Raw genomic sequence first — 26587 nt, 5'->3', positions numbered from 1 at the left:
TGAGGAGGCGGCCGGAAGCAGGCGGGCGGGACCTCGCGGTCGTGCGCGGGCGGGCGGGGCGCGTGCGGACGTGGCGGCGGCGGCGGCGGCGGCACCATGCGGGGCGGCGGTGGCGGCTCGGTGAGTGCCTGGGGTCCTCGCCACCGGCGCTGCCGGCTGCTGCCCCGGGGGCGCGCGGCCGGGCTGTGGTCCGCGGGCGGCCGGGAGCTGCCGCGAGATGGGCTCCGCCGTCGGGATGGCGCGGTGGGACTTCTGCTTCGCCTCGAGGGTCTCGCTGGGCTTGGGACTGGAAGGAGAAGGGGCCCGGCCCCGCCCGGTGCTGATCTGCGATGAGCGGTCCCAGTCTGTTTGCCGCCCGTCGGCTGGGTCCTGTCCCCGAGCGTGCGGGCGGCCTGGAGAGCCGCCAGCGACGGCGGAAACGCCTGCTTTCCGTTTGAGGGCCTGGTCGCCCACTGACGCCGAGCGTGGGGAGCCCTGGGGCGGCCCGCGGGAGCGGCGGGCCCAGCTCTGCTCGGCTGTGGGCCGGGGAGGGATCCGGAGGAGGGCGCTGCTGGCTCCCGGCGCCGGTCCTGCGTTTTGTCCGAAAGGCCTTCGTTGCGGGAGACGGTAGTCCATGAGGTATGCAGTAGAAATAGAAACGTGGGACTGAAACAGGGAGTTCTCCAAAGGGTGCTGAGCCATCCCGCCGGCCCCGGGTCCCGGGGGTTTTCCCTCGGGGTTAGGGACAGTCACGGCAGTGCAGGACACTTGGTGCTTCCACTGACGGCTTTCCTCTGTAGCTATAGAACTGACTCACTAGCAGTTACTACATCAGTCAGTGAGATTTTCTGTGCTGTGCTTAAACACCATCTTTCCAGATGTGTTGTTGTGGAGCAGCCTGTCTCCAGCAGCAGGCCATGTTCCAGATCACAGAAACGTCCCACAGTCCATACAGGGGCAGAAGTGGCCCACTTGCAAATGAAGTTTCTTCATCTCTTCAGGCTCTAGGCTGCTGTTTCTCTAACATGTGCAGGGAAGTTGACTTTTTTGTTTTCCATATGTCCGGCACTTGGGCATTCCTGCATACTTTAGGTCTCTTGTTTTCTAAGTGGGAAGTATGCTGTATAAATAAAAAACATTCAAAACTTAAACACCAGTTTCTCTAGATGTTTTCTTCATAATTGCTGCTATCAGCTTCCTAGAAGGGAAGGCTAGACAGATCATCTGTATTCTCCTTTTATTGCAGATCCTTAACTGTGACCTAAATTCTTCATACTTATCTTCATTTTTAAGCAAAATTTTTTAGTTCTAAAAAAAATATAAAATCTTCAAACATATGCCATGTTTGTCAATCATCTAGGTTCTTCTAATGGTAGATTAGGCCAGCTGATCGCAGCAGACTATGCCTGCCTGTTTGTTCATTTTTATTGTTATAACTTCACAGGCCTAATTTTTTTCTAGCTGCTCCTCAGTGAGTTTTCTCCACATTTCTGATGTAGGGGTTTCCCCAAACACTGCTGTTTGCACTACTAGATGTGTGTAAACCATGTCAAAGTAGTACAAATGCAAACATTCAGTTGACTTTTCTTCCAAAGAAGACAAGATATGATTGTGAAGTCATTGATCAAGCAGTTGTGAATTTCTCTCCTGCTGCTTCCCTGACCTTTCCATGAGAGGAGATGCTGGGGCTGGAGGCCCAAGGAGAGTCTGACACTGCATAGTCACAGATTAAAAATTCATCTAGTTGATGTCAGTGCCCACTACTGAATTTCTTACCTGGTAGTTAGGGTGCCTCTCGCTGACTGTGGTCCTGGAAAGAGTGAACTACTGCTTGTTCCTATGCATAAATTAGAAGGCAAGAGCATAAATGACAGATTAATTTTTTTTTCCAGTACATTTTTTTTGAGTGGTGAATTTCATTTGCCTTGAAGCTGCCTATTCCCTAGATTTGATACAGCACCTGAAGTTTCTCAGCATCTCCTCCTGACAAGTCATCAAATTTTTATGACTTCTTCAAATTCTGTCATATCTCTGTTTGCTGTTGTCCCCAGATAATGCATAGCATTTATTTCTAATAACTAAAACACTTCATAGCATGGTCCAGTTGATCATGTGCATTACATTTTTCTATAAAGAAGGTAGGTAATTTATCCATATTCTTTCTTCTCTTCCCACCCCCCCGCCCCCCAGTTTCTTAGCCAGTTCCTGTATGTGGCAAAATACCATCTCTGTTCCTAGGTTACAGTTTTGGTAGTTCATATACTTCCACTGGGCAATGATTTTGGTTTTCTAGTCTGTATAACCAAGGTTTTTGTCCTGGGTTTCCCAATGACAAATGACATTGAGTGATTATTAGTATTTGGAAGAAGGTGATAAATGATTGTCCACACACCAGGAACAACATACAGCAAATGAGTTGTTAATACTGACTTGGGAATGTCAATGCTATCTGTTAAATTATGTGTCTTAATAGGAGCGTAAGAAGCAACAAGTGACAAAAAAATCTTTGTTAAATAAGAAGAAGGATTCTCTGATGTGGATAAAGTGAACATCTGGGCAGCTGATGGAGTATGACAAAATAATTGAGATAAAAAATGAAAAGAGAGCATAAAAGAGACTAGAGACAACATTCTTGGCATGGTAAAGGCAAGAATTATTTCATTAAGGAAAAAATAAGTACTATGTAAAAACTAGTAAGTTAGGATCTGAAATATTTGTCATTATGAGATAAAGTCTAGGTAGAAAGCATGTACCACTGAATGAATTGGAGACAAAGCACACTCCATCGTGCCCCAGTGCAAGGGGAATGATTGGCTTTCATATGGGGAGTGTAGAGGGGCTCACCCCTATTTTGATTCCAGTTCTAATTCAGCTGGAATTGAAAAGGTTGAACGCTTCCTTGTTGCAGAAAACAGTGGTTTCGTTTTCAAAGGATGATATGCACATCCTCAAAGTGCAGGTGACTGTGTTTAACTGAAAAGTGAAACATGCAAAACCAAGAAAAATTATGCTGCTAATGTGAATTGTTCTACTTTGTTAGGACACCAGGCCTGGACATCACAGACAACAGAAGGTCAAGAGGTCTCTGGGAGACAAAAAGTATGTGAATGTTTCTTGTCTAGTTTGACTGAGGGCAAGAAAAAGCTGAGATTCCTATTGGAAAACCGTATCTGGTCTTTACATAATACTCTGAATTTTAAGAGCTGCAATGATTTTGGTTTGTGTGATGAGAATCTCAACTGACTTTGCTTATTGGTTTGTAGGAAAAGTGCTTTTCTGACACTTCAAGGGGTATTAGCTTTCATTTCTTGTTTTTAAAATGTTTTTAACACTGGGAAGATAAATATTTTATGTTCAAGACCAAATGGTGTTCCAAAATCTATATATTTTGAGTGTGATTGCAGCTGAAAGGCTGTAATTTGAGAATTCCTCTCCCTACCCTTCCGCAGTGCCTCCTTAAACATAGTATATACTGATCTGACCTGGTACCATTAGTGTCCCCCACTTAGTAATTTCTAGATTGATGTATTAAAACATGTGAGCTCCATAGCTCAGGGTATCGGAGAGTATTGCTGGGATGGCCATCACAGTCATCATTCAAGTGATCTACTTATTTCAGTTTGTGAATTGTGGTAGCAATGGGATATGTTGAAAACTGTTTCTGTTTTCTGTTCTTTCCTCTTACATTAATGGTATTTGCCCAGAGAATAGATACTCTGTGCTTCTTTGACACCTAATCATTTTGCTGTCATGTACAGTAGTATCAATGTCCAGGCATTTCAGGGTTGTGAGAAATATTTGAGAATAGTGAAGCAAAGTTCCCTCTGATCTCTAGGAAGAAAAATCAGTGCTGCTGGCTAGTCTAAATTAGTCTTTAATGTAGTGTGATTTGTAGGATATACAATAAGGCTGTCTTCATTGCTGAAAGCCTTGCTGGTTAAAATTCTTACTAACGTTAAGTCTTTCAATTGTGTAGTGTCAGTTCTGACTCTGAGAATACATACTGAAGGAGATCTTGCCCTTTGTGGGATGGAAGATGTCTCTTTTGTAATGGTGGGCTGCAGGAGAATTCTTATATTCCACATTGGTTGCTTAAGGATAAATGTATATTTTTAAATTGAGGTTAACTTGTGCCAGCTTTTTAAGTTGAAGGTTTGAGGTAGGATGAGTATTTTTTTTTTCTCTTCCTCTCAAGTAGCTTTATAATGTCATTCTCTAAAAGATGTACTGAAAAATAACATTTAGGATGTTTTATCTTGCTGGCACTTTTCAGTTCACAAAATTCAGGAGATTCAATTAACTGTGAGATTAATTTTTAGAGTACTTGGGAAGACGAAAGGGATGTTGTCTGTCGAGTTATTGTGGTTGTGTGTGTATGTATGCATACATATACATAGGATTTCAAGTTGATGTTTTCCAGGTCTAAGCAATTTGAGGAGGTGGAAACTACTGTCCTAGGACTGAACAGTAACTATGATGAGACAGTCAGCAACATTTCTTCAGCCTCACCAAAGAGTCGAGTGAACGGAAGTGCGGAGTCCAGAAGCAAGCGGACCATTCGCAGGCCTGCTTACTGGTTGGAAATGAGAGGAATAAAAAACAGCATTAACAAATCTTCAGAAAAAAAAGGTACTCATCACTTTTGGCTCAATGCAAAACTGCTTTTCTCTCTGGTTCTTTTATGAGAGATTAGATGACTTCTGAAAGACATGCTGCAGTTCAGCCACAAATTACAAGCTTGGTAATGCTGTTTATGTATTAGGAGAAATAAACTTCCTCCACTGCAGAAACATAGGTAAAATTCTCTGATGTTACGCAGATCCTTTTGATTGACTTCTCTATTAAAATTAATGATTCTGTGACTGAACTCAGTTTTATCTGTAGAAGAGATATGTATAAGGGTTCTGCCAATCATATCAGGAATGTGCTTTGAGAGCTTTAAAAATAGAACAAACAACAGTAAAGATGTAGAAAAGGGGATCATTCAGCAATATTCTGGATTAGACACGGCTTTTGTGGCTGGTAGATTATTATTTTTTTAAGGATGTTTTTATTTCTTTTATTTTTTCGCTTCTGTCACTTATGACTTTCTGATTTGGAGTGGGTTGGGTCTTATGTTGTTGTAGGAACATTCAGATTTCCTGGCCTAGGAGCTGTTTTCCAAACTTCTCATGTGGCAGAGAGCCAAAACTTCGCTCTTCTTTAATGCACTTTCTTCTTATCTCTAAGTCAGAATCTGTATTCCATCCTGTTGTGGGGAGAGCTGAATCTGGTAGCTTGATAGAAATGAGGTTGCTGCAGGTCCACACCCCCAGGTCCAACCAGTAGAGAGACTAAGCATGTATTCCAGTAGGTATAAACACATATATACAACATATATATACAGCCAGCCACACAGATCAGCACAAAGAGGCGAGCTCAGCACTCACGCAAACAGCACCAACAGCCTCCATCCTGTTTCCCTCTCTGGCTGATCAGAATGAAGATGTGTTAGTGAAAGAAAAGAAGCCTATATAAAAAGTATATGTGAAAGAAGTACATATGTGTGTATGTGTACATTTGTGTGTGCGCATGTGGATCTCTCCTGTAGCTGGACTTAAACACTCAGTCTACTCAGTATCTGGCCTTTGGATCCTGGTCTCCTCAATTGCTGGTACGTGGATGTACTAGCCCCTGAGGCCCGCAGAGCCATTCCAGTTGCGGGTGTAGATCTCCTTACAGACAGGGTCACACTCACAGACACTGCTCTCCCCTGGTACCTCTGATTTGGTGTCAGGCATGACCAGACTGGTATACTGACCAACCACCTGTTTACAAGCAAGTGGCCCTTTTTATCCACTTACATCTCTATTTTCTCACACTTGATCCTTCCCAAATCAGCTAATTCTCTCCCTTTCCCTTCCTTTGATACCACTCCTAAACATCCCAGTCTTGTGTGATCCTGAATTGTTCTTCACTAGCATCCCATGTGTCACATAACCCTTGGCATTAACATCACACTCTCCCTTCTCACTGCTCCCCCTCTTCCCCCTTCCAAAGGGTGATCCAGAGAGTGGCTCCCATTGACTCATCCTGGTAGGTCTCCTGAGACAGACCTGGGAGGAAGGTGTCTGTTTCTTTGAGTCCATAATTTGTGTTCCCCTGCCTGCCATTGTGCTTCTATACTTCTCTGTGTTCATGGAGATAAGCCTTTGATAGGCCTGGAAATAGTGAGGGGAGGCAGGATATTATTTGGATTTCCCCACCTGCCATTGTTTCTCTATGCTCCTTTTTGTGTGTGTGCAGATGAGCTTTTTATGACATAACCTGGTACCTTCTGGCGCTCTTCCTGAGGAGTATTCTTTTCCCAGACCATGCTGTGGCACTGTTTCTTCTATATCTTCTGTGTCAGAGGATTGCAGGCTGTGGAGTGCCTAAATGTTACTGAGTCAGAAGGCTGTGTCAAGCTCACTGGTGTCCAGGTGCCTTACAAAACCTATTCTTTTTCAAGTATTGAATACGAGGATAAGCTGAGGCAGCAGCAGACTCAAAGCTGTTATCCTGACTGAATAATGAGACTGAAGCATTTCTGTTCTTACTCATTAGCAGAAGTACTATTGAAAGGCAAGAGGAAATCTGAGCAAGGGGAAGGCGAAGATCTTAAAGACTCTCCCAAGAAGAAGCAGAAGATTTCGGGTAATACAACTAACTTGTAATTCCTAGTTACAAGCCTCCGAGTACTTCAGACTTCCTCTCTGCCCAAATGCTATCCTCTGCTGTTTTCCAACTCTGTTTCTGATTCTGGGTATTTTGTTATGGGAGACCGTTGACTAGTTTCTGTTTTACAGTGGGAGATGATTGTTCTAATTTCAGTCTCTCTTAAAAGTCCAACAAAGGGAGGGAGGAAAGGAAGTAGGGGAAGTATAGGCTAGTCTGCTTCATTTCAGTTTCCCAAAAGTTTCTGGACTAAATAATCAGACAAATTACTTGTAAACATCTGGAGATTAATGAGTAGATGATAACAGCAATATGGATTTGTTAAGGAGAAATCAGACCCAACCACTTTAATTTTCTTTTACCACAGAGATGGAGGGGGGAAATGCTTGATATCATAGGTCTTTCATGCATTCGAAGGGTTGTCAATGAGTGGTTAGGTGCAAAAGGAAGCGTACAAGCGGTGAAAGTAGGAGCAGGTGACACAGGAGAAGTATACGTTTGCTGTCCAGTCTTGCAAGGATGAGGTTAGGAAAGTCAAGGCCAACCTGGAGCTGAATCTGGGAAGCGATGTGAAAGGCAACAAGAAAGGATTCTACAAGTACATGAAAAGCAAAGGGAAGACTAGGGAGAGCATGAGTGCACTGCTGAACAGGGCAGGGGAACTGGTGACAAATGGCATGGAAAAGGCTGAGGTACTCGATGCTTCCTGTGCCTCAGTCTTTATCAATTAAAGGAATCCTTCAGAAATCCCAGGCGCCTGAGACCAGAGGGAAAGTCTGGAGCAAGGAAGCCTTACACTCAATGAAGGAGGACGAGGTTAGAGCACTTAAACAAACTGGACATAACCTAAGTCACATGGGGCCTGATGGGTTGCACTGAGTGCTGAGAGAGCTGGCTGATGTCATTGTGAGGCCACTCTTGATTATCTTTGAAAGGTCACAGCGACTGGGAGAGGTTCCTGAAGACTAGAAGAGAGCAAGTATCACTCCTATCTTCAAGGACAAAAAGAAGGAAGGTCTGAGGAACTACAGGCTGGTCAGCCTCACCTCAGTCTCTGGGAAGGCGATGGAGAAAATCCTCCTGCAAAGCATTTCCAAACACATGAAGGACAAGATGGTGATTGGGAGTAGTCAGCATGGATTCATGAAGGGCAAATCATGCTTAATCAACCTGATCGCTTTCCACAATAAGGTCACTAGCTTGGTGGACAAGAGGAGAGCAGTGGATGTTGTTCACCTCAACTTTAGTAAGGCTTCTTGTGCTGTTTCCCACAACATCCTCGTAGACAAGCTGACAAAGTACAGGTTATATAAATGAACAGTACAGTGGATTGAAAACCAGCTGAACATCCAGGCCCAGAGGGTTGTGATCAGCAACACAAAGTCTAGTTGGAGGCACATCACTAGCAGTGTACTGCAGGGGTAAATACTGGGGCCAGTACTGCTTAACATTTTCATTAATGACCTGGACAATGGGACAGTGTGCACCCTCAGCAAGTACACAGGTGATCCAAAACTAGGAGGAGTGGTGATACACCAGATGGGTGTGCTGCCATTCATAGGGACCCAGACAGGTTGGAGGATTAAGCAGAGAGGAATCTTTTGAGGTTCAGCAAGGGGAAATGTGAAGTCCTGCAGCTGGGCAGGAATAACCCCATGTACCAGCATACGCTGGGAGCTAACTTTCTGGAAACCAGCTCTGCAGAGAGGGACCTTGGGTTCCTGGAGGACAGCAAGCTGACCATGAGCCAGCAATGCGCTCTTGTGGCAAAGGCAGCTAATAGCATTCTGGGCTGCATTAGGAAGAGCATTGCCAGCAGGTCAAGGGAGGTGATCCTTCCTTTCTGCTCAGTACCGTGTCCAGTTCTAGGTTCCCCAATACAGGGCTGCAAAGATGATTGAAGGACTGGCATATCTTTCCTATGAGGACAGGCTGAGAGAGCTGCAGCTCTTCAGCCTGGAGAAGAGAAGGCTCAGGGGGAATCTTATCAGTGTGTATAAATACTTGATGGGAGGCAATGAAAAAAAGGGAACCAGAGTCTTCGCTGTAGTGCTCACTGACAGGACAAGAGGCAACAGGCACAAATTAAAACACACAAAATTCTATCTAAAGACAAGAATATGCTTTTTTACTGTGATGCTGGTAAACCCTGGCCCAGGTTACCCTAAGAGGTTGTGGAGTCTCCGTCAGTGGAGATGCTCAAAACTTGACTGACACATTCTTCGGCAACCTACTGTAGCTGACCCTGCTTGAACACAGGGATAGGACTAGGTGATCTCAGGAGGTCCCTTCCAACCTTAATGTTTCTGTGATTTCTGTGAAATAGAAAAAAGTATAGAATGATGGTTTGCAATCTGTCCTAGGTTCAATTCTAACTATTGTTTTTGTCACCAAGGACTTGGAAGTACGTAGACAGCACAAAGCTGAAGGAGATGGCAAGTGTGTTGGAGAAAAGGCTAAAACTGAAAGTGGTCTTGACATTAGAGAAACAGTTTAAAAAACAGAGTGGAATGTAGTGTGTAAAATTAAAGATACTGTAGTTAGGAAGAAATATTAGCACAGCTGAAAGACAAAGAACAGACTCTTAGGTGTCAGTTCTTCAGAAGAGGATTTGAGATTTATAACAGATCAAAAGCTGAATAGGGACCAACAGTGTCATACTTGTTTTTAGAAAAACAGATGTTATACTGAGATGTTTGAGCAGGAATGTAGACTTGCAGGCATGTGAAGTGATTCTTTTGCTCTAATGCAGGGTCCCACTTGGAGTGCTGTTTCCAGCAGTGGGCACTGCAGTTCAGGAAATGTGTGGACCAACTGAAGAGAACAGGGATGAGAGGAGAGCAAAAAGCATAACCCATGAGAAAATACTGAAATAATAAGAGTTGTTTAGTCTAAAGAAAACGAATGATTACAGGAAAGGGACTGTCCATTTGGTTGTCAACAAGTCATTAGATTTGCTCAGCCATACTATGAACAGAGGATGTTTCAGTGTGAAGAGTTCCCATCCCCTGAACTTTGTGTATGAGCAACCATACAGATTACAGATACCTGGATGGGACTAAGGTCTGCAGCTATAAATAGCTATGGATTTTGAAAGGATGTAGGGAACATAATCTTGAAATTCCTTTAAAAAAAAAAAAAAAAGCATTGAACATTTCTGAATGAGTAGCTTTGAGACAGTAGACTAAATAGCAGCCTCCTAGCAAAAAATCTCTGCTTTTTTGTAACAAGGCTTGCAGAATTAAGTCTTCTGGTCTTTCTCGTTTGTGTTATAGCAGGAAAAAAACAGCAAGCTGGAATACAACAAAACTCCAAAACGAAAGGCCACTGTGTTCAGAAAGAACCAGAAACCTATGGCACAGGTAAGAAGAAGAAGCAGTTGCTCAGAATTGTTTATAAAGCAGCTAAAAGATGAATGTGATTCTAGGATTTGATTCTGAGCAACAGCTGTGTTTCTGGTGTTCCCATTTTGTTGTTCACTTTACTGTTGACAAGGAGGAGCTGGCTGCTGTCCTTTTGGCACTGTGTCAGTACTGCAGAGCATGATTGGAGGGACTGCATACTGTCTAATAATGTAGTTCCACATGGTTTTACCACTGCATAATGGAACAGTGAAAGGGAAATCACTTTTTGAGCTGAGCAAAAGCCTGTTAAAATAGTTTCACTATAAAACTCATAAAAATATTTATACTTTTTTACTCAGCAGAATATGTTTGCAGGCAAAACTCTGTAGCTGTTGCTGCCAGATCACCTCTTCTGGTAACCTGGTAGCCAGAGATCTAAGCAGCCTATCCTATTAAAATAACATTAGCCTTGACTGGGCAAGTGGAGTGACTTGGTATGTGTAGCTCACAGCACTCATTAAATACCCCAGTTTTCTGCCAAGTGCTGTTTGATTCTCAAACTTTTCCCCCAACCACCTGGGGAGGGACAATCCGTGCCTGTCTTTACTGGGCAAAGAGGAAAGCCTTTAGATCTTTTTATGATAAGAATTCAAGCAGATGGCTGCTAAGCCACTTTCTTCCCAGAACCCATTTCAGTAATTTATAATCCTTGTGGATTATGCCAAGCTTTTGCTTGGCATTTCAAAAAGAGGCCAGGAACTGGAAACCATGCCACACAGGGTACTTTTCCCTGGCTGTTGAGTAATTTGGCCTGGTGGTGCAGCTCTGTTCACTTTCAGTGCCAAAACTGCTGGCTAACATAAGTGGAGTTCTAAAGATTTGGTTAGTAGAACTGAGCCGTGGACTTTGTCTGATACTGTTCAGTCAGACCTGTTACTACTTTTACTGTGAAAATCCTTTTGCTGAAAGAAAAGTTTACTCTGCATGCTAAAGTAATTGTGTAATAAAAATGAATGAAGGAAAAATCTCTAATGAACCAAGTGGAAGAGCAGTCCTTTCAAGCAGATGGTAGGATTAAAGAGTTTTTATAAAATGTTATCCCAAAAGGAGTGATGTGTGCTTTGTCACATGACACATTTAAAGCTGCAGCTGAGCTAAACCTATTGAAGTGTAGCTGGACACGAGTTTGGTAGCATGTGGCCTGTTTCCTTCTAGGATTCATTGTGCACGCCAAAGGAAGAAAAAAGATAGTGTGTTTGCAATTCTATTCCAAACCTTTTGTTTTGACAGGTAGTATGGAAGAGCGATGGTCTTTGGAAATTCAGGACAAAGGCCGAGTTACCTGTCCAACATGCCGGGCTGTGGTGAGAAAGACTGTAGAAGGACTGAAGAAACATATGGTAAATTGCAGGCAGGTAAGAACACAAGAAATGAGCAACGTTTTCTTTACTCCTCTTCAGCTTGCTGATAGAAATGCCTGCACGCTGTTTTGTGTTGCATTTAAAACGAGTTTCATCTTATCATTGTGTCTCTAAGCAAGAGTCTTTTATACACCTGTGACAGGCTTGGTGCTTCTCGCTTAGCCTTTTGCTGGAGGTTTCGGTTACTGAACAAAGGTGTAACTATTCATTGTTCCCCTCAATTTTAGGCTCCATAAAATCTCTTCTGTTCTTAATGGGCAGTTACCAGGCCCAAATAAAATGTTCTGCTCTCCTGCTCCTTTCCCCTAAAGAATTTCCCACTGCTTTGGTTAATTTACAGTTACATGCACCATGTACTTGTTTATTTCTAGGAAATGTTCACATGTCATCACTGTGGGAAGCAGCTGAAGTCTTTAGGAGGGATGAAATACCATGTCATGGCAGACCATAACAATCAGGTAACACAACTGCTGTGCATATAAAAATCCTACAGGCAAGACAGTCTTGTTCCTTCCCTGGTGCACACGGAAACAGAACATGGTGTGTTTTTTCAAATGTTGTAGCTGTTCAAATCTTGTCTTGCCTATTATGCTTCCTGTAAGATTCGACATGTGAAAAAACAGTAGAATGTTACCAGAGATGCTAGGCATGCTACATCTTAGAAAGAGGGGGTGAATTTCTCTTTAGGCTGGTTATATGTCACACGTAAAAGGCAGTCTCAGTCACAAAAAAATGATTGCTCATTAGGCTGCAATTTTCAGTCCTTTGCTAGGAAGTAGGACTTTTTCTACATCCAGAGCAGACTAGATTTCAGTTCTTTACAAGTTCAAAGGTAAAAAAGCAGAAGCAGCAGTTTCGTTCTTGTCTCTATTTACTGTAAAGATACTAATGCTACAATCTGCTTTTCCTCTTTGCTATTACTTTAAAGAAGGCCATGTCTCCTGTTGTATTTGTGAAGAATTAGAACTTTTGGAAAGGTCATTTGGAAGTTTGAGTAAGGTTTAGATAATTCATTACTGTTATTTTCATAGTTCACAGTACTGTGGTTTCTGAACCTACAGCTGTACTAGTAAATTAAATAGGCCAGGGATCATGTTCTGGCCCTGAGGAATAGGTCTGTCACTCAGTTCTAACTTTATTCAGTCTAGGTGTAATATTATTATAAGGTAGTGTAGGACATAATATACAATAACCATCAGAGAGAGAATAGAGAAGAACTTGAGCTGTAGTTTAGCATAGATGAATAACCATTACAGACAGTTAGTCTGCTTAGCTTTAGTTAGGCTAAGTGGAAATGGTAGGACCAGTAAATGTTAAAGAGAATGAGTAAGTACTTTCCACAGGTAAAAGGGGAGAAAAGTAGTTATGGAAATACATACCCTTGTCCAGCAGCTATAGTTTGGGACCATTTCTTAGCAAGGTTTTGTTCATAGATAGCTATGTAAATGTTAAACCTGTTATCTGCAAAGTGGTTTTCAGGCAGTTTACTCCTTTTCAAGATATTTCAGTTGTTCAGATATAGACAGTGATCATTGTATTAGATAGACTTCTGTAAAATCATAAATTGCAAAGATTTAATTATTTTAGAAGCTTTCCTTCAGTAGTGTGTTGAGTAGTGAATTCCCTATGAGAAGAACTATAAATGCTGAGCATCCTGTGTTTTTCTTTCATCTTTCTGCTGTGCTTTAGCCAGTTGTGAAGGAGGGAGGAGAACTGGATGAGCAGCTTGAGCGAGACCGCCTTCGTAAGGTTTTGAAGCGTATGAGAAAACTAAAGTGTACAAGAGAGGTAAGCTGCATTGTACTAAGTATCCTGAATTAAACAGCAGTGGATGCATGAAAGTAAAATATTATGAGAGTTCTGTGGGGTATGCTTTGGTGCTGGCCAAAGCTGAATTTGTTTCAAGATCCTAGTGATGCTTTTAAGACAGAGTATCATAGAATCATAGAATAGTTTGGGTTGGAAGGGACTATTAAAAGTCATCTAGTCCTATCCCCTGCAATGAGCAGGGACATCTTCAACTAGATCAGATTGCTCAAAGTCCTGTCCAACCTGACCTTGAACATTTCCAGGGATGGGGCATCTACAGCCTCTCTGCGAAACCTGTTCCAGTGTTTTGCCGCCCTCATCGTAAAAAAATTTCCTCCTTATACCTAGTCTGAATCTACCCTCTTTTAGTTTAAAACCATTACCCCTTGTCCTATCGCTACAGACCCTGCTAAAAAGTCTGTCCCCATCTTTCTGGTAAGCTCCCTTTTAGTACTGAAAAGCTGCGATAAGGTCTCCCCGGAGCGTTGTCTTCTTCAGGCTGCACAGCCCCAACTCTCTCAGCCTTTCCTTATAGGAGAGGTGTTCCAGCCCTCTGATCATCTTTGTGGCCTCCTCTGGACCCGCTCCAACAGGTCCATGTCTTTCTTGTGCTGAGGACTCCAGAGCTTCATGCAGTGCTCCAGGTGGGGTCTCACCAGAGCGGAGCTGAGGGGTAGAATCCCCTCCCTCGCCCTGCTGGCTATGCTTCTTTTGACGCAGCCCAGGAGACGGCTGGCTTTCTGGGCTGCACTTGCACATTGCCGGCTCATGTCCAGCTTTTCATCCACCAGTATCCCCAAGTCCTTTTCCGCAGGGCTGCTCTCAATCCCTTCATCCCCCAGCCTGTATTGATACCAAGGATTGCCCTGACCCAGGTGCAGGACCTTGCATTTGGCCTTGTTGAACCTCATGAGGTTCACACTGGCCCACTTCTCAAGCTTGTCCAGGTCTCTCTGGATGGCATCCTGTCCCTCAAGTGTGTCAACCGCACCCCTCAGCTTGTTGTCATCTGCAAATTTGCTGAGGGTGCACTCAATCCCACTGTCTGTGTCATTGGTGAGGATATTAAACAGTACTGGTCCCAGTACAGACCCCTGAGGGCACCACTTGTCACTGATCTCCATCCAGACGTTGAGCCATTGACCACTGCTCTCTGTGACCATCCAGCTAATTTCTTATCAGCTGAATAATCTGTCCATCAAATCCATATCTCTGCAATTTAGAGAGAAGGATATTGTGGGGGTCCGTGTCAGAGGCCTTACAGAAGTCCAGATAGATGATATCCGTAGCTCTTCCCTTGTCCACTGGTGTAGTCACTCCATCATAGAAGGCCACTAGGTTGGTCAGGCAGGACTTGCCCTTGGTGAATCCATGCTGGCTGTCTCAAATCACCTCCCCGTCCTCCATGTGCCTTAACATAGCTTCCAGGAGGCTCTGTTCCATGATCTTCCCAGGCACAGAGGTGAGGCTGACAGGTTGGTAGTTTCCAGGGTCCTCCTTTCCACCCTTTTTTAAAAATGGGTGCAATGTTTCCCTTTTTCTGGTCACTGGGGACTTCACCTGACTGCCATGATTTTTCAAATATCATGGAGCGTGGCTTGGCAGCTACATCAGCCAATTCCCCTAGGACTCTGGGATGTGTCTCATCAGGTCCCATAGACTTATGTATGTTCAGGTTCCCCAGGTGGTCTCAAACCTGATCTTCTCTTAGAGTGGGAGGGACTTTGCTCCCCCAGTCCTTGCCTTGAGGTCCATCCACTTGAGAGGTGTGGGAAGAGAGATTGCCAGTGAAGACTGAGGCAAAGAAGTTGTTGAGTACCTCAGCCTTCTCCTTGTCTGTTGTTACCAGTTTGCCAGTCGTGTTCATCAGGGGCGTACACTTTATTTGACCTTCCTTTTCTGGCTGACATAGCTATAGTAGCCCTTCTTATTATTCCTTATTATTCTTTGTGTCCCTTGCCAAGTTCAGCTCCAGACACACCTTGTGCTTCCTGACCCTATCCCTACACAACCGAGCAGCATCCCTATACTCTTCCCAGGATACCTGTCCCTGCTTCCACTGCCTATGCATTCTCTTCTTGCCCTTTAGTTTGACCAGCAGGTCTCAACTCAGCCATGCCAGTCTTTTGCCTTCCTTTCCTGACTTCTTACACATGGGGATCGGGAGCTCTTGCACTTTGTGGAAAGCATCCTTAAAGACCTGCCAACTCTGTTCTACTTCGTTGTCCCTGAGGGCAGCTTCCCAGGGGGTCCTATTGATTAATTCCTTGAACAGCTGCAGATTTGCTTTCTTAAAATTCAGGGTCCTGACTGTACTCTTTGCCTGTCCCATATGCCTCAGGACTGCGAGCTCCACCAGTGCATGATCACTGCAGCCCAGGCTGCCTCCAGTCACGATGTCTCTTACTAGCTCGCTTGCGTTGGTGACCAACAGGTCCAGTAACGCGTCCCCTCTGGTGGGGCTGTCTATTACCTGGCTTAAGTTATCCTCGATGCATTCCGGGAGTTTCCTGGATTGCCTACAGCTCACCGTGCTACTTTTCCAGCAGATGTCAGGGTGGTTGAGGTCCCCCAGCAGGATGAGAGCCTGCAAGTGCGATGTCTCCAATATCTGGAGTAAGGTGGCTTCATCAGTAGGCTTCCCCTGATCAGGCGGCCCATAGTAAACACCAACCACAAAGTTCCCTTTGTTGCCTTGGTCTCTAATACTTACCCATAAGTTTTCAACCTGCTTGTGGCTATTCTTCAGAGATAGCTCTTCACAATCTATCCATTTCTTGACAGTGAGGGCAACCCCTCAATCCCTCCTTCTTTGCCTGTCCCTTCTGAACAGTTTGTAGGCATCAATAGCCATGCTCCAGTCATGGGATTCATCCCACCAAGTGTCAGTAATGGCAACTAGGTTGTAGCTTTCTAGCGTCATGGTGGCTTCCAACTCCTGTTTGTTACCCATGCTGTGTGCATTGGTGTAGAGGTACTTCAGCTGGGCTGTCAGCCATGTCACCTTTTTAGAGGAACACACCTTAATTCCTTTGAGGTATTTCACTGGTGTTTCCCTGTTGGCTTCTATTACCTCAGGACCCCCTGGCTCATCTCTGTAAGACTTCAAATGTGCTCCAGTGTACCCAGCATGTCTCAGAGCAACAGGCTGAGGGCCCTTGCTAGCACCCCGTCCCTGAAACCTTGGCGTGTCGTCCCATGGCTTGTCACGGGTGAGCCTGATGTTATTCCCTTCCCCCTTCAAGTCTAGTAGTCTCTTGAGGGGCTTTGGTAGAATGCTGTGTTACCAGGAAAGCAGCAGGATACCTGGAGAATTTCCTCTAAACGCTTGTGAAGCACTAAGCGTAGAGAATGAATTTTGGAATGACTGATACTTGGTTAGAACCTCATGAGTAAACAAAGTAGGAGTCTGGTGAACACTAACTAGCTCAACTAGAAGTTTTAGGGCTTCACACATGACTGTTAGGTGACATTCTCTTGCTTACACTAGAAAGGAGTTCACCTTCGGTTACTGTCTGATCCCCATCCGAACTCTTTTAGAGATGATAACTAGGGTGATTAAAATTGAGTTTTTAGTTTTGATTACAGTTTTTTTTTTTTTAAATGGCTTCTTTAAACTAGATGTATACATGTAGATTCAGCAAAGGTGTGACTTTATAAATGCATTCAGTGGAAGATGTCAGGGATAACCATTTTACCTTGCAATGGTATTATAAACTGTTCACAGAATTGACCAATTGTTAAGGCTGGAAGGGAACTTCTGAAGTCATCTTCAGAACCCTTGTGCTCAAGCAGGGTCAGCTAGAGCTCTTTGAGTATTTGATGTGTTGGTGTCTTCAAGGGGGATCAAGAGGACACTGGATTGTTTCTTGTGCACACCAGAAGTGTTTTATTAATGTGTACTTCTCTTTCCTTAGTTGTGACAGCTGGGAAGATGTTTTTATGCATAATTAACTGTGTGCGTTTGTCTGTGGTTTTTGAAAATATTGATATTGGCCACAGCTAGAGAAGGGGATGGAGGGCAGATGGATACATCTAAGAACATTAAAAACTTGCTGATGCATGTTTGATTTGTCCTGTTTCCAAGCTCAGTGTCAAGTTGATCACTGGATTCAGGGTTAGGAGATATTCTAGTAAGTGACGTCCACAGGAACCACTGGAGTTTTTGTTGTCCTCCGCTGCGGCATGAGACAATAGCTGTATTCTATGAATAGCTGAAAGTTTTATTTACCATCACCCTAATATTGCTACGTTCTAGATAGTTTGACCAGCCAACCAAGTGTAAAATTTTCCTCTTTTTCTGCCCGACTCCTCCATTTGTATCTGAAAATCTTACCATTTTGTGCATCCTCATTTAACACCTTGTTTGTTCATTCCATATATTGAAATTTTCTGTTGCCCACTGCCTACAAAGAAGTTCTAAGAAACAGTTTCGCCCAGTTGCAGCCAATTCTTTGTCCCAGATTTTTTTTTTCTGATTTTATCTGAATAGACTAATGTTAAAGTTTACTACCTGATTGTCTTTGGTCTGGCAGGAAAAGTGGTAGTACTTTGGTCAGCAAACTGTGGATTCTATGCACAGTGGTCTTGTGATCACTTGGAGAGTATATTTCTTCCATGCATTTTTCTTCTGCATTGACAGGGCTGCACAGGCAGCTTCACTAGCATAAATGGATACCTATATCATGTTAAAAAATGTGGGAAGGCTGCTTCTGAGCTGGAGAAAATGGCTATGAAGTGTCATCACTGTGGAAAAGCATACAAATCAAAGGCAGGACTTGTCTACCATCTGCGATCTAAGCATGGGCTGGTAAGTGCAAATTGCCATAGTTATCAGGGTAGTGTGGTGGTACTTCGGTCATTCAGACTTGAGACACATGTAGGCTTTTGTCTGCTACTTGGGTGGGTAATTAGAGTAATCTTTGCATTTTTCTGTCTCTCTGGAGTATTCTGTCTTTGATACTGTCCTTCTAGCAGCAGCTGTTGCTGTTCTGTGACTAGGATGAAGTTTTTAATAGTAAATCACCATGGCAGCAGTAAACTTTCCCCAGCCTGACTTTTGCTCCATGGAAGAATGATGCTAACATGTATAACTTGTGAGATGCTTTTCTTTGCTCTTAAAAGAACGAACATTGGAGCAGAACAGGCAGTACTATGCTTGTTGTCCATGAGGGTTTTACAGCGAATGATGTGATATCCTTTCAAGACCAGTGGCTGCATGAAACTCTCTGCTCGAGCCTTACTGCTGTGACCCCCCTGAGTAGATTTGGGGGTCTGTGTCATTAGTGGGATGCACTACTGTCCTATGTCTGTGACAGTGAACCACAGCTGCAGCAGCATTTTTGTGAGAGATTTGACAGAATATTTATTCACAGCATTTAGTGTAACTGAAATGGGAACTAGTGAAGGAGGCTTATCTTTTTTGGCTCTCATTGCAGGTCACTTTCCTCCATGAGGACAGAAGAACAGAGAGCCTGAAGGAAATGAAACGGGAGTCAAGTAACACAGGCAGAGTTCAGAGGAGATCTGCAAAGGTGGCAATCTACTATCTCCATGAGCTAGCTGGAGAAGAGCTGGCCAAAGAGTGGCCCAAGAGAAAAGTCCTGCAGGACTTGATTCCAGATGACCGGAAGGTACAAGGTCTTAAAAATGCTATGTAGAGTTTGAGTCTTTCTTCATATCAGATGAGTCTTGCACTAGCATCTATGCAGCGTTGCCAGTGTTTAGTGGCCCATGGAAAGCAATATTGAAGAAGTGATATCTTGTGGGAGGGATCAGGTTTTGCTCTCTCTGGTCTTAGATTACAGTATTGCTACAGTAGCAATTGCTGTGGTATAAGTATTTTATCCAGGCAGGCTATAATGACTTTCAAGTTCTATTGCTGTAATTTTCAGTGAGCACAAATAACAAAGGCAGTTATAGGCAGTATGTTGCTCACAAGTCATAGGCTGCAGATCACTGCTGCCATGCAGTGATATTTCATAGTTTTTCAGGCTTCAGAGTTTCCAGGAGCATCTTTTAGGCTGTAAGGGAAACCCAAGGGAAAAGGATGATTTATTATTTTAATGGGGTAAGTACATTTAGAGGAATTGTTGTAGTCAAAGTTATGGGAAGTTTGGGGGGGGGGGATATGTGTCCAGATTCAGTTATGTTTGTAGAGAGTTGGTGGGACGGGACAAGATTGGTTATTGAGAGTTTGGCTGTTAGAGTAGGAGAAGAAATAGCACTTCTGTCTCACAACCTGGGAGAGAAAGGGACATACTTGGCATTATGTGTAGCCAACATTGCTTTCAGCTTTCAATTCCATCTCTTTATCTCAGCTGAAATATACTCGTCCTGGACTGCCCACATTTAGTCAAGATGTGCTGTGCAAATGGAAAACAGAGATAAAGATGTACCGAAGAGTCCACTGCCCAAATCAGGTAATCTTTAAGTGTTTCTGAAGCCTCAAAGGGGTCAGATTGCAGGTCTGTATGAGCCAACAGCTTTCCACAACCTTGAAACTGCAGTTTGTCTCTCTGTGGGAGACAAATTCTGCTCCACCTCAGTATGATTGGTTAGTGTAATCAAGACCCTGTTTGGACTGTTGCCCTAGGGATGATCCCTCTGGGGATGTGTTTGTCCACTTCAGAGCCAGTAACTTGGTGTCAGACTAGTACAGCTTTCACATCCAGCTGGGAGCTGGTCCATTTGGAGGTTTGAGCAGTGGAAAAATGACAGGCCCCTACCTGTCTAGCAGGTGTACTAAATCTAATTGTAGAAGAAGGGAGGAGTAGAGATGGAAATGTAAGAGTAGAGGGACTTTGTCTGGCACAGGACTTGAGTTTTCTTTTGAAAGTTGGAAAAGGGCTACAGAAGACTCATGCATGGCACTGTCATCCTGGTCTAGGGATGCTTATGCATGTGCACTTAGTTTCTTACAATCCCACGCAGCAGTCACCAATCGGATCCAGTGAGAAGAAATGACCCCATTGGTGGAAACTATGGTAGGTGTGATGCACGTGACACACACTGCTGGATAGCCAAGGGTCAGTGGTGGCTTCCATCTGGGTTTGGTGTAGAGACAATGCCTTCCCCCTGCCCTACCCCTCCACCAGCACTGTCTCCCCAATTTTCAGGCTTGCATCATTTCCAAGTATAAGAATTGCAACATAATGTTGTATATGGAGCTGTCTCCAAAAAGCAGCTGTCCTATTTCACCGATGAGTAACCCAGAAGCATGTGTTGCACCTACCTCCTGTTTCAGTGTCTGGGCTGTCGGCTGAGCATGATCTAGTATCCTGAGACTGATGCCTAAAGGTCCACATGGGGTAAGCCTGTAAAGCTGCCCTTTAACGGAGACCATTGATGTTGGATGCAGTACTTCTGCTCTGTGCCACTAGATACACAAGCAGGGCAAGAGAGATTGAAGCATCTTGCACTTGCCCCTGTGTTTTGTTTGAAATTAATCTCTGCTGCACTTTAGGCAAATGTAAACTCTATCATTTCACTCAGGCGTTTGACAGAGGGTGAAGGTAACTGTGACAGGAGTCTCTTTATTATGTCTAAATGTGCTCAGAAGCTAGAAATATTTAAGGTACTGAAGCTTAAGTCTCTTTTAACAGTCTTTTTACCAGAAGCTTTCTGGCTTTGTAGGACTCGGTATCTCCTTCTCTCTATCTCTCTTATCCCTTTTGGAATTGTCTTCCAGAGAAAAAGACTTTCTTGTGCAGGAAGAAGTGATTTCTTGCTAGAGTTTTGCTGACAAGCACTTTTTTTACCATTTCAGGGTTGTGAATCTGTATATGGCAGCGTCTCAGGACTCAAATCTCACCTCGGCACGTGTACCTTGGTTGGTAGCCTTCCTGTACTCACTATCTTTTATACCAATAGCCTGACTGTCCCTGTCCCTCAGATATCTCCTTATTCAAGCTCTTGTCCTGCCATCTGCTAATCTGAATTCCTCACGATTTGAGTGCTTCCCTATGTGCTAATGGAGTTGCCATTGCAAACACTGCTTGAGGCAAGGAGGAAGCATCTTAATGGCACACATTGTAGTGAAACTGCAGTCCTACCTGTAGATTCACAGCTACAAGAGCATTTGTTCAAGGTACAGCGCTGGAGACCTTGTAACATCTCACAGAGCAGTCCTCTGCTTTGTGGGCATAACTAGTCGATAATGTCAGTGCTCTTGTAGCTAAAGCATTGTCTGGTATGAATAAGAGTTTCTACTTCTTACTGCTGGGTTATATCTGAGCAAGATTCAAATACAAATATAGGTGTATCGGCCTTCTAGGCAGCAATTGGTGATGGATTTTTTTGTTTTGGTGCCAGGGAGACTTTGTGGCTGGTAAATACAAGTGTCTCCTGTGTGAGAAGGAGTTCATTTCAGAGAGCGGGGTCAAGTATCACATCAACTCTGTGCATGCTGAGGTAAGGCAGGCAGAATGGAAGTCCTCAAACCCCAGGTTGTTGGAGGTGGGAAGGATGTCTTGGGAAGGAAATGCTGGATGCTTACCCTGTTTTATTTTTTTCCTTGCTCGCTGCTGGGAACACGGTCCCAGACTCAAGTGGCCTTTGATTTGCTTAAACATAGCTGGTCTTATGCGTTGGTCTGGGGAGCAAGCATTATGTCGTGTCGCATGTCTTGTCCCAGGCTGCTGCTGCTCAGTTCAGCATTTCCCATGCGTTTACCCAGGCAATTGCCAAATCAAATATGCGTCCTCTGAGGCAGAGTGACAGAGTTCCTGAGGAGGAACATCGAAGAACAGAGCTTCATTAGGCAGCTGCCTTTCCAGATCTCACATGTCAGGAAACCCTTGTCCCACAGGGCAGCTTTATTATAAGCCATGATGGGCTTTATATGGTATTTCCACCATCATTACCAACCTGTTGCCTTCTAAACCCTCCAGGACTGGTTTGATGTGAACACAACTACCACCAAAAGCTTTGAGAAGCTAATGAAAATCCGCCAAAGAGAAGAGCAGAGGAAGCAACGGAAGAAACGTCCTTTGACCCGGGGCAAAAAGAAGAGAACTGGGACCCTGGCTGCCAAGAAGCTCCCCACTGCTGGAGTTGAAAAAATGAGGAGAAGTAAGAGAGGTCGTCCACGGCGGGTGGACAATGAGAGTGCAAGTAGTGAGGAGGGGGAGCCCCAAGTTGCACAGAGAGCCGAATTTCCAAAAACCAGCCGCAAGCGAGGCCGGAAGTAAACCCCTAGAAGAAGAGGAGTAATCCTAAAGCTTTTCAGTTACAAGCCCCACTTCTGTCCGGCTCATAACCCACAGCACTAATATAAGCCACTGAATGTCTTTGGGACTGTGACTCCATTCTACTCGGTGATCTTGATTTTGAAACTGTTGCCTCTGGTCAGTTGTGAGAAACTTCAAACCAAAGCTGTGGTACAGAGGCTGCCTCTCCTGGTGTAGTTCCCTTGGACAGTGGCACTAGCAGTGTACCCAGTGTAGTTCCTGCTCTGATTACAGTCTCAGTTTGGGTCACATTAGTTGCTTGTTTAGTGGTTTCCAGTACAGCAGCTATCTGTTTTGTCATCCTCTGATGGGTGAGATCAGGGTTCTTTTTTAGTAGTTCTCCCTATAAGGGACTGACTAGCACAGTGTTTAGGTCTCTTTAAGGGCGGAATCCTTTCTTGCACAGTATGCAGAGAGACTAAGCAGCGCTGTGCAGAATACAGAGGCTTTAGCTCGCCCTGTAACTGTCCTGTCATCAGCAAGGCTGCCACAGAAGAGCAAATACCTTCCTGGCGTGTGCTCCGGTCTGTTGCACAAGGCACTGTCTCTACTTCATAAAGTGATGTTTAGGCTCAGCGCTAGACAGTAGCACACGAGCGCTGGTCTGCTTGGAAGTGATGGGACATCATTATTACCCTCATCAGGAACCCAATATTCCCGCAGCGTCTATATTCTCTAGCACTGGGCATTGAATGTATGTAGAGGGTCTTCCAGTCCAGTAAGGAGTAAGTACTCTCCAGCCTTTTGGAGATTCACTGGCCTTTTGGAGACCCCCAGTAACTAATGTAATAAAATGGCCTTTGTGGGCCATCTGAAGACTGCTTGTTTCAGACTCATCTGGGAAACAAACTTAATGCAAGACAGTGCATACCTACAATAGCAGTCTTGCTAATGCTGAAACCCAGGTTCCATTGAACTGCCTTGCCAGTGTGTTTTTCTTTGTCATGCCCACGGTCCCATAGTGTCCTTTTTTTCTGCACTGTAGATGCCATCTTCGTTGTCTTGTATCACCTGTTCCTTTTCAATACTGCTTCCTTTGTGTGAATGAGGTATATTAGCAGTGGCGTCCCTGCATGGAAAAGATTAAAAGAAGAGGGTTCATTATTTTAAGTCACGTGTTGGCATGAACTCTGGATCATTGGGAGTATCTTCCTGTGCTCCATAAATGCAGCAGATGTCACAGAAGCTAGTAGGAAGCAGCAGCACAGGCAGTCTTACTCTGTCTTTCAGAGAAAGGGTTCTCCAGAATTTCTGTTATCAAAGACCCACTGTACCAGGAAGTTGCAAAATTTGACCTTTTCCTTGCAGTTTCATGGGCAAGAAAGTAGGCAGTTGGCTCCATGTTACCTTCCCATGAATTTTCACTGTCTACCAAAATTGCTGATGCTGAAATTCACAGGGAAGCCACTGCAGTGCCTGGTGAACAGGCAGGTTTATACGTATGGGTTATTACCAGAATAATCACATTGGCCCTGACAGTGGGAAGTGCTGTATGTCCAGGGTGTTCTCAAGAACTGCCTCACTCATATAATAAGCAAAGCAGAGCCCAGCTGAGCACGGTCTGTCTCTCATGGGGATTAACACCTGTATGGTAGTGAGACAGCATGCAGTGCTCCATTGTGATTTACATGCAGTAGTTACACTGCCTTTTGGAACCAGCTGTCACTGTGGTTGCAGTGCTGCACTGAAAGCATAAATATGTGGACTTCTGTGCAGGGTGTATAAGGTTTGCAGTAAGAGGGGCAAGATCAGAAGACGACAAAATAAAATGTCACCAGTGCGAGAATGTGGTTTCTTGTCTGTTTGGTGTGTAGTGGTCTTGGTACCATCCCTACTTACGCAACACACGCCGGCCTGCCCACTTGCTTGTCCTGCATGCTCTGGTGCTGTTCAGTTGTCTGCACCATTTCTCCTCAGTACTCCACACTACACAGCTGTACTTTGACCACATGTGTTTACTACCTTCCCACCCAATAGATGGGCAACACGATAAACCCATGAATTAAAGGAGGTTTTTCTTTGGATTTCTGTCTAGAGTCCTGTTTACTGTCATTTATGAGTTACTAACCAGACCTGCTTTCTAGACATGGATACTTTGTGACCACCTGGATTTTGTGGAGTTACATCAACAACATATTCCCACACATAATACGGCATGTGGAAAAAAATGGTTATCAAATAGCCTATTCATGCTCCATCAGTGTTACAGCAGACCTTTGGCTGGATTAGCTCAAGCTGGTAAGACGTGGTGATACTGCTGCACCAGCACAGTCCACTGCTTTTGAGGAGTGTGATCTGTTCAGGAGCACTTGCATCCTGCTGTGGATGGACTAAGGCAGGCTACCCAGTATGACTGCAGCGATGCTCTACTGCTCTAAGGGCATGGGAAAATTTAGCCTCAAGGAAGGTGTTTTAATTGAGGAATTCACAACATCATGTGTACCCAGGGCTATAAATAACATATAAAACCAGCTAATTACCTACTGTGCTAAGATATACTGTTTGATCCATTGTGAAGACTTCAGTTAGCCTAACATTTTGCAAATCCAGGTCAAAATTCTACCCTATAGAATCATAGAATGGTTGGGGTTGGAAGGAACCTTTAAAGACCATCTAGTCCAGCTCCCTTGCCACAGGCAGGGACATCTTTCACTAGATCAGGTTTCTCAAAGTCCTGTCTGGCCTGACCTTGAACACTTCCAATGATGGGGCATCCACAGCTTCTCTGGGCAACCTGCTCCAGTGGCTCACCACCCTTGCAAAAAATTTCTTCCTTATGTCCAATCTAAACCTACCCTCCCTCTTTCAGTTTAAAACCATTATCCCTTGTTCTGTCACTGCAGGCTTCGGTAAAAAGTCTCTCTCCATCACTCTTATAAGCCCCTTTATATGCTGAAAGGCTGCAATAAGGTCTCCCCAAAGCCTTCTCTTCTCCAGGCTGAACAGCCCCAACTCTCTCAGCCTTTCTTCATAGGAGAGGCATTCCAGCCTTCTGATTGTTTTTGTGGCCCTCCTCTGGACCCTCTCCAACAGGTCCATGTCTTTCTTGTACCACGGGCCCCAGAGCTGCACGCAGGGCTCCAGTTGGGGTCTCACCAGAGTGGAGTAGAGGGGGAGAATCAACTCCCTCGACCTGCTAGCCATGCTTCTTTTGATGCTGCCCAGGATACAATTGGCTTTCTGGGCTGCCAATTCATGTCCAAGTTTTTGGTATCCCTAAGTCCTTCTCTGCAGGGCTGTTCTCAATCCTTTAATTCCCCAGTCTGTATTGATATTGGGGATTGGTCTGACCCATGTGCAGGACCTTGCACTTGGCTTTGTTGAACTTCATGAGTTTCACATGTGCCCGTTCCTCAAGCCTGTCAAGGTCCTTCCAGATAGCATCCCTTCCCTTAAGTGAATCAACTGCACTACGCAGCTTGGTGTCATATGCATACCTGCACTCAATTCCCCTGTCTACGTCATTGATGAAGATATTAAATAGTATTGGTGCCAACATGGACACTTGAGGGACACCACTCATTGCCCCAGGAAACCTGGCCTTGCTCTTATAAATTGTATTTGAGCAAATATTTAGAAAGAGATCCAGGGTTTTTTTGGAGGGGGGGAGCGATAAAAGAGACCAGCTAGTCACTTGATATTTGTTCTAGTGATTAATTACACTAAAAATGATGTGTCTTCTCGTTTGAACTTCATTTCAGCCTCTATCTCATATTGCTCAATCCTGGTAACTTAAATACCTTTATGGTATCAGAAATTTCTTCCTGCATATTTGTAGTCATAATTAACTCCATACATAATTTCCTGTATAAGCTAAATAGACCTGCTAGTGTCAGTCAAAACAGTTTTTTCTTTTTTTTTTTGTTTTTCTTTGCGGACATTTTATATATTGATAGGTGTATTTTTGGCTTTTGAAGTCCAGAGATGCAAACCAGGAACAAATTGTGGTATTCTGCAATAGTCTGGTTTATGTAGAATGCAATGATAATGTTGCTCTGCTCTTAGCTACCTCTTTTTTTCCTCAACTGCTTCATTACACTGTTTGCATTCAGTTTGTGATTTACCCTCTTAAGCGCATTTTTCAATTGTTCTGAAAATGTGCCTGAGG

At 44.1% G+C, this 26587-nt stretch overlaps 1 protein-coding gene across 1 annotated transcript; it reads left to right on the top strand.

The window, feature by feature from the left end:
• Window positions 1-61: 61 nt before the first annotated feature.
• On the top strand, window positions 62-25021 carry ZNF512 (zinc finger protein 512). Its single transcript, XM_082306486.1, is given in 15 exon segments — window positions 62-120; window positions 3020-3078; window positions 4400-4608; window positions 6565-6654; window positions 9951-10037; window positions 11310-11434; window positions 11812-11898; window positions 13130-13228; window positions 17892-18059; window positions 18688-18882; window positions 19570-19671; window positions 21018-21080; window positions 21563-21661; window positions 22141-22434; window positions 22436-25021. Coding segments are annotated over 15 exon segments (1728 nt in total). The 5' UTR covers window positions 62-96; the 3' UTR covers window positions 22463-25021.
• The last annotated feature ends 1566 nt before the right edge of the window (window positions 25022-26587 follow it).

Source organism: Platalea leucorodia, assembly GCF_965183815.1.
Source record: "Platalea leucorodia genome assembly, chromosome: 3".
NCBI lineage: Eukaryota > Metazoa > Chordata > Aves > Pelecaniformes > Threskiornithidae > Platalea > Platalea leucorodia.
Note: the sequence above shows the minus strand (reverse complement) of the source record. Positions and strands in the feature narration are given on the sequence as shown.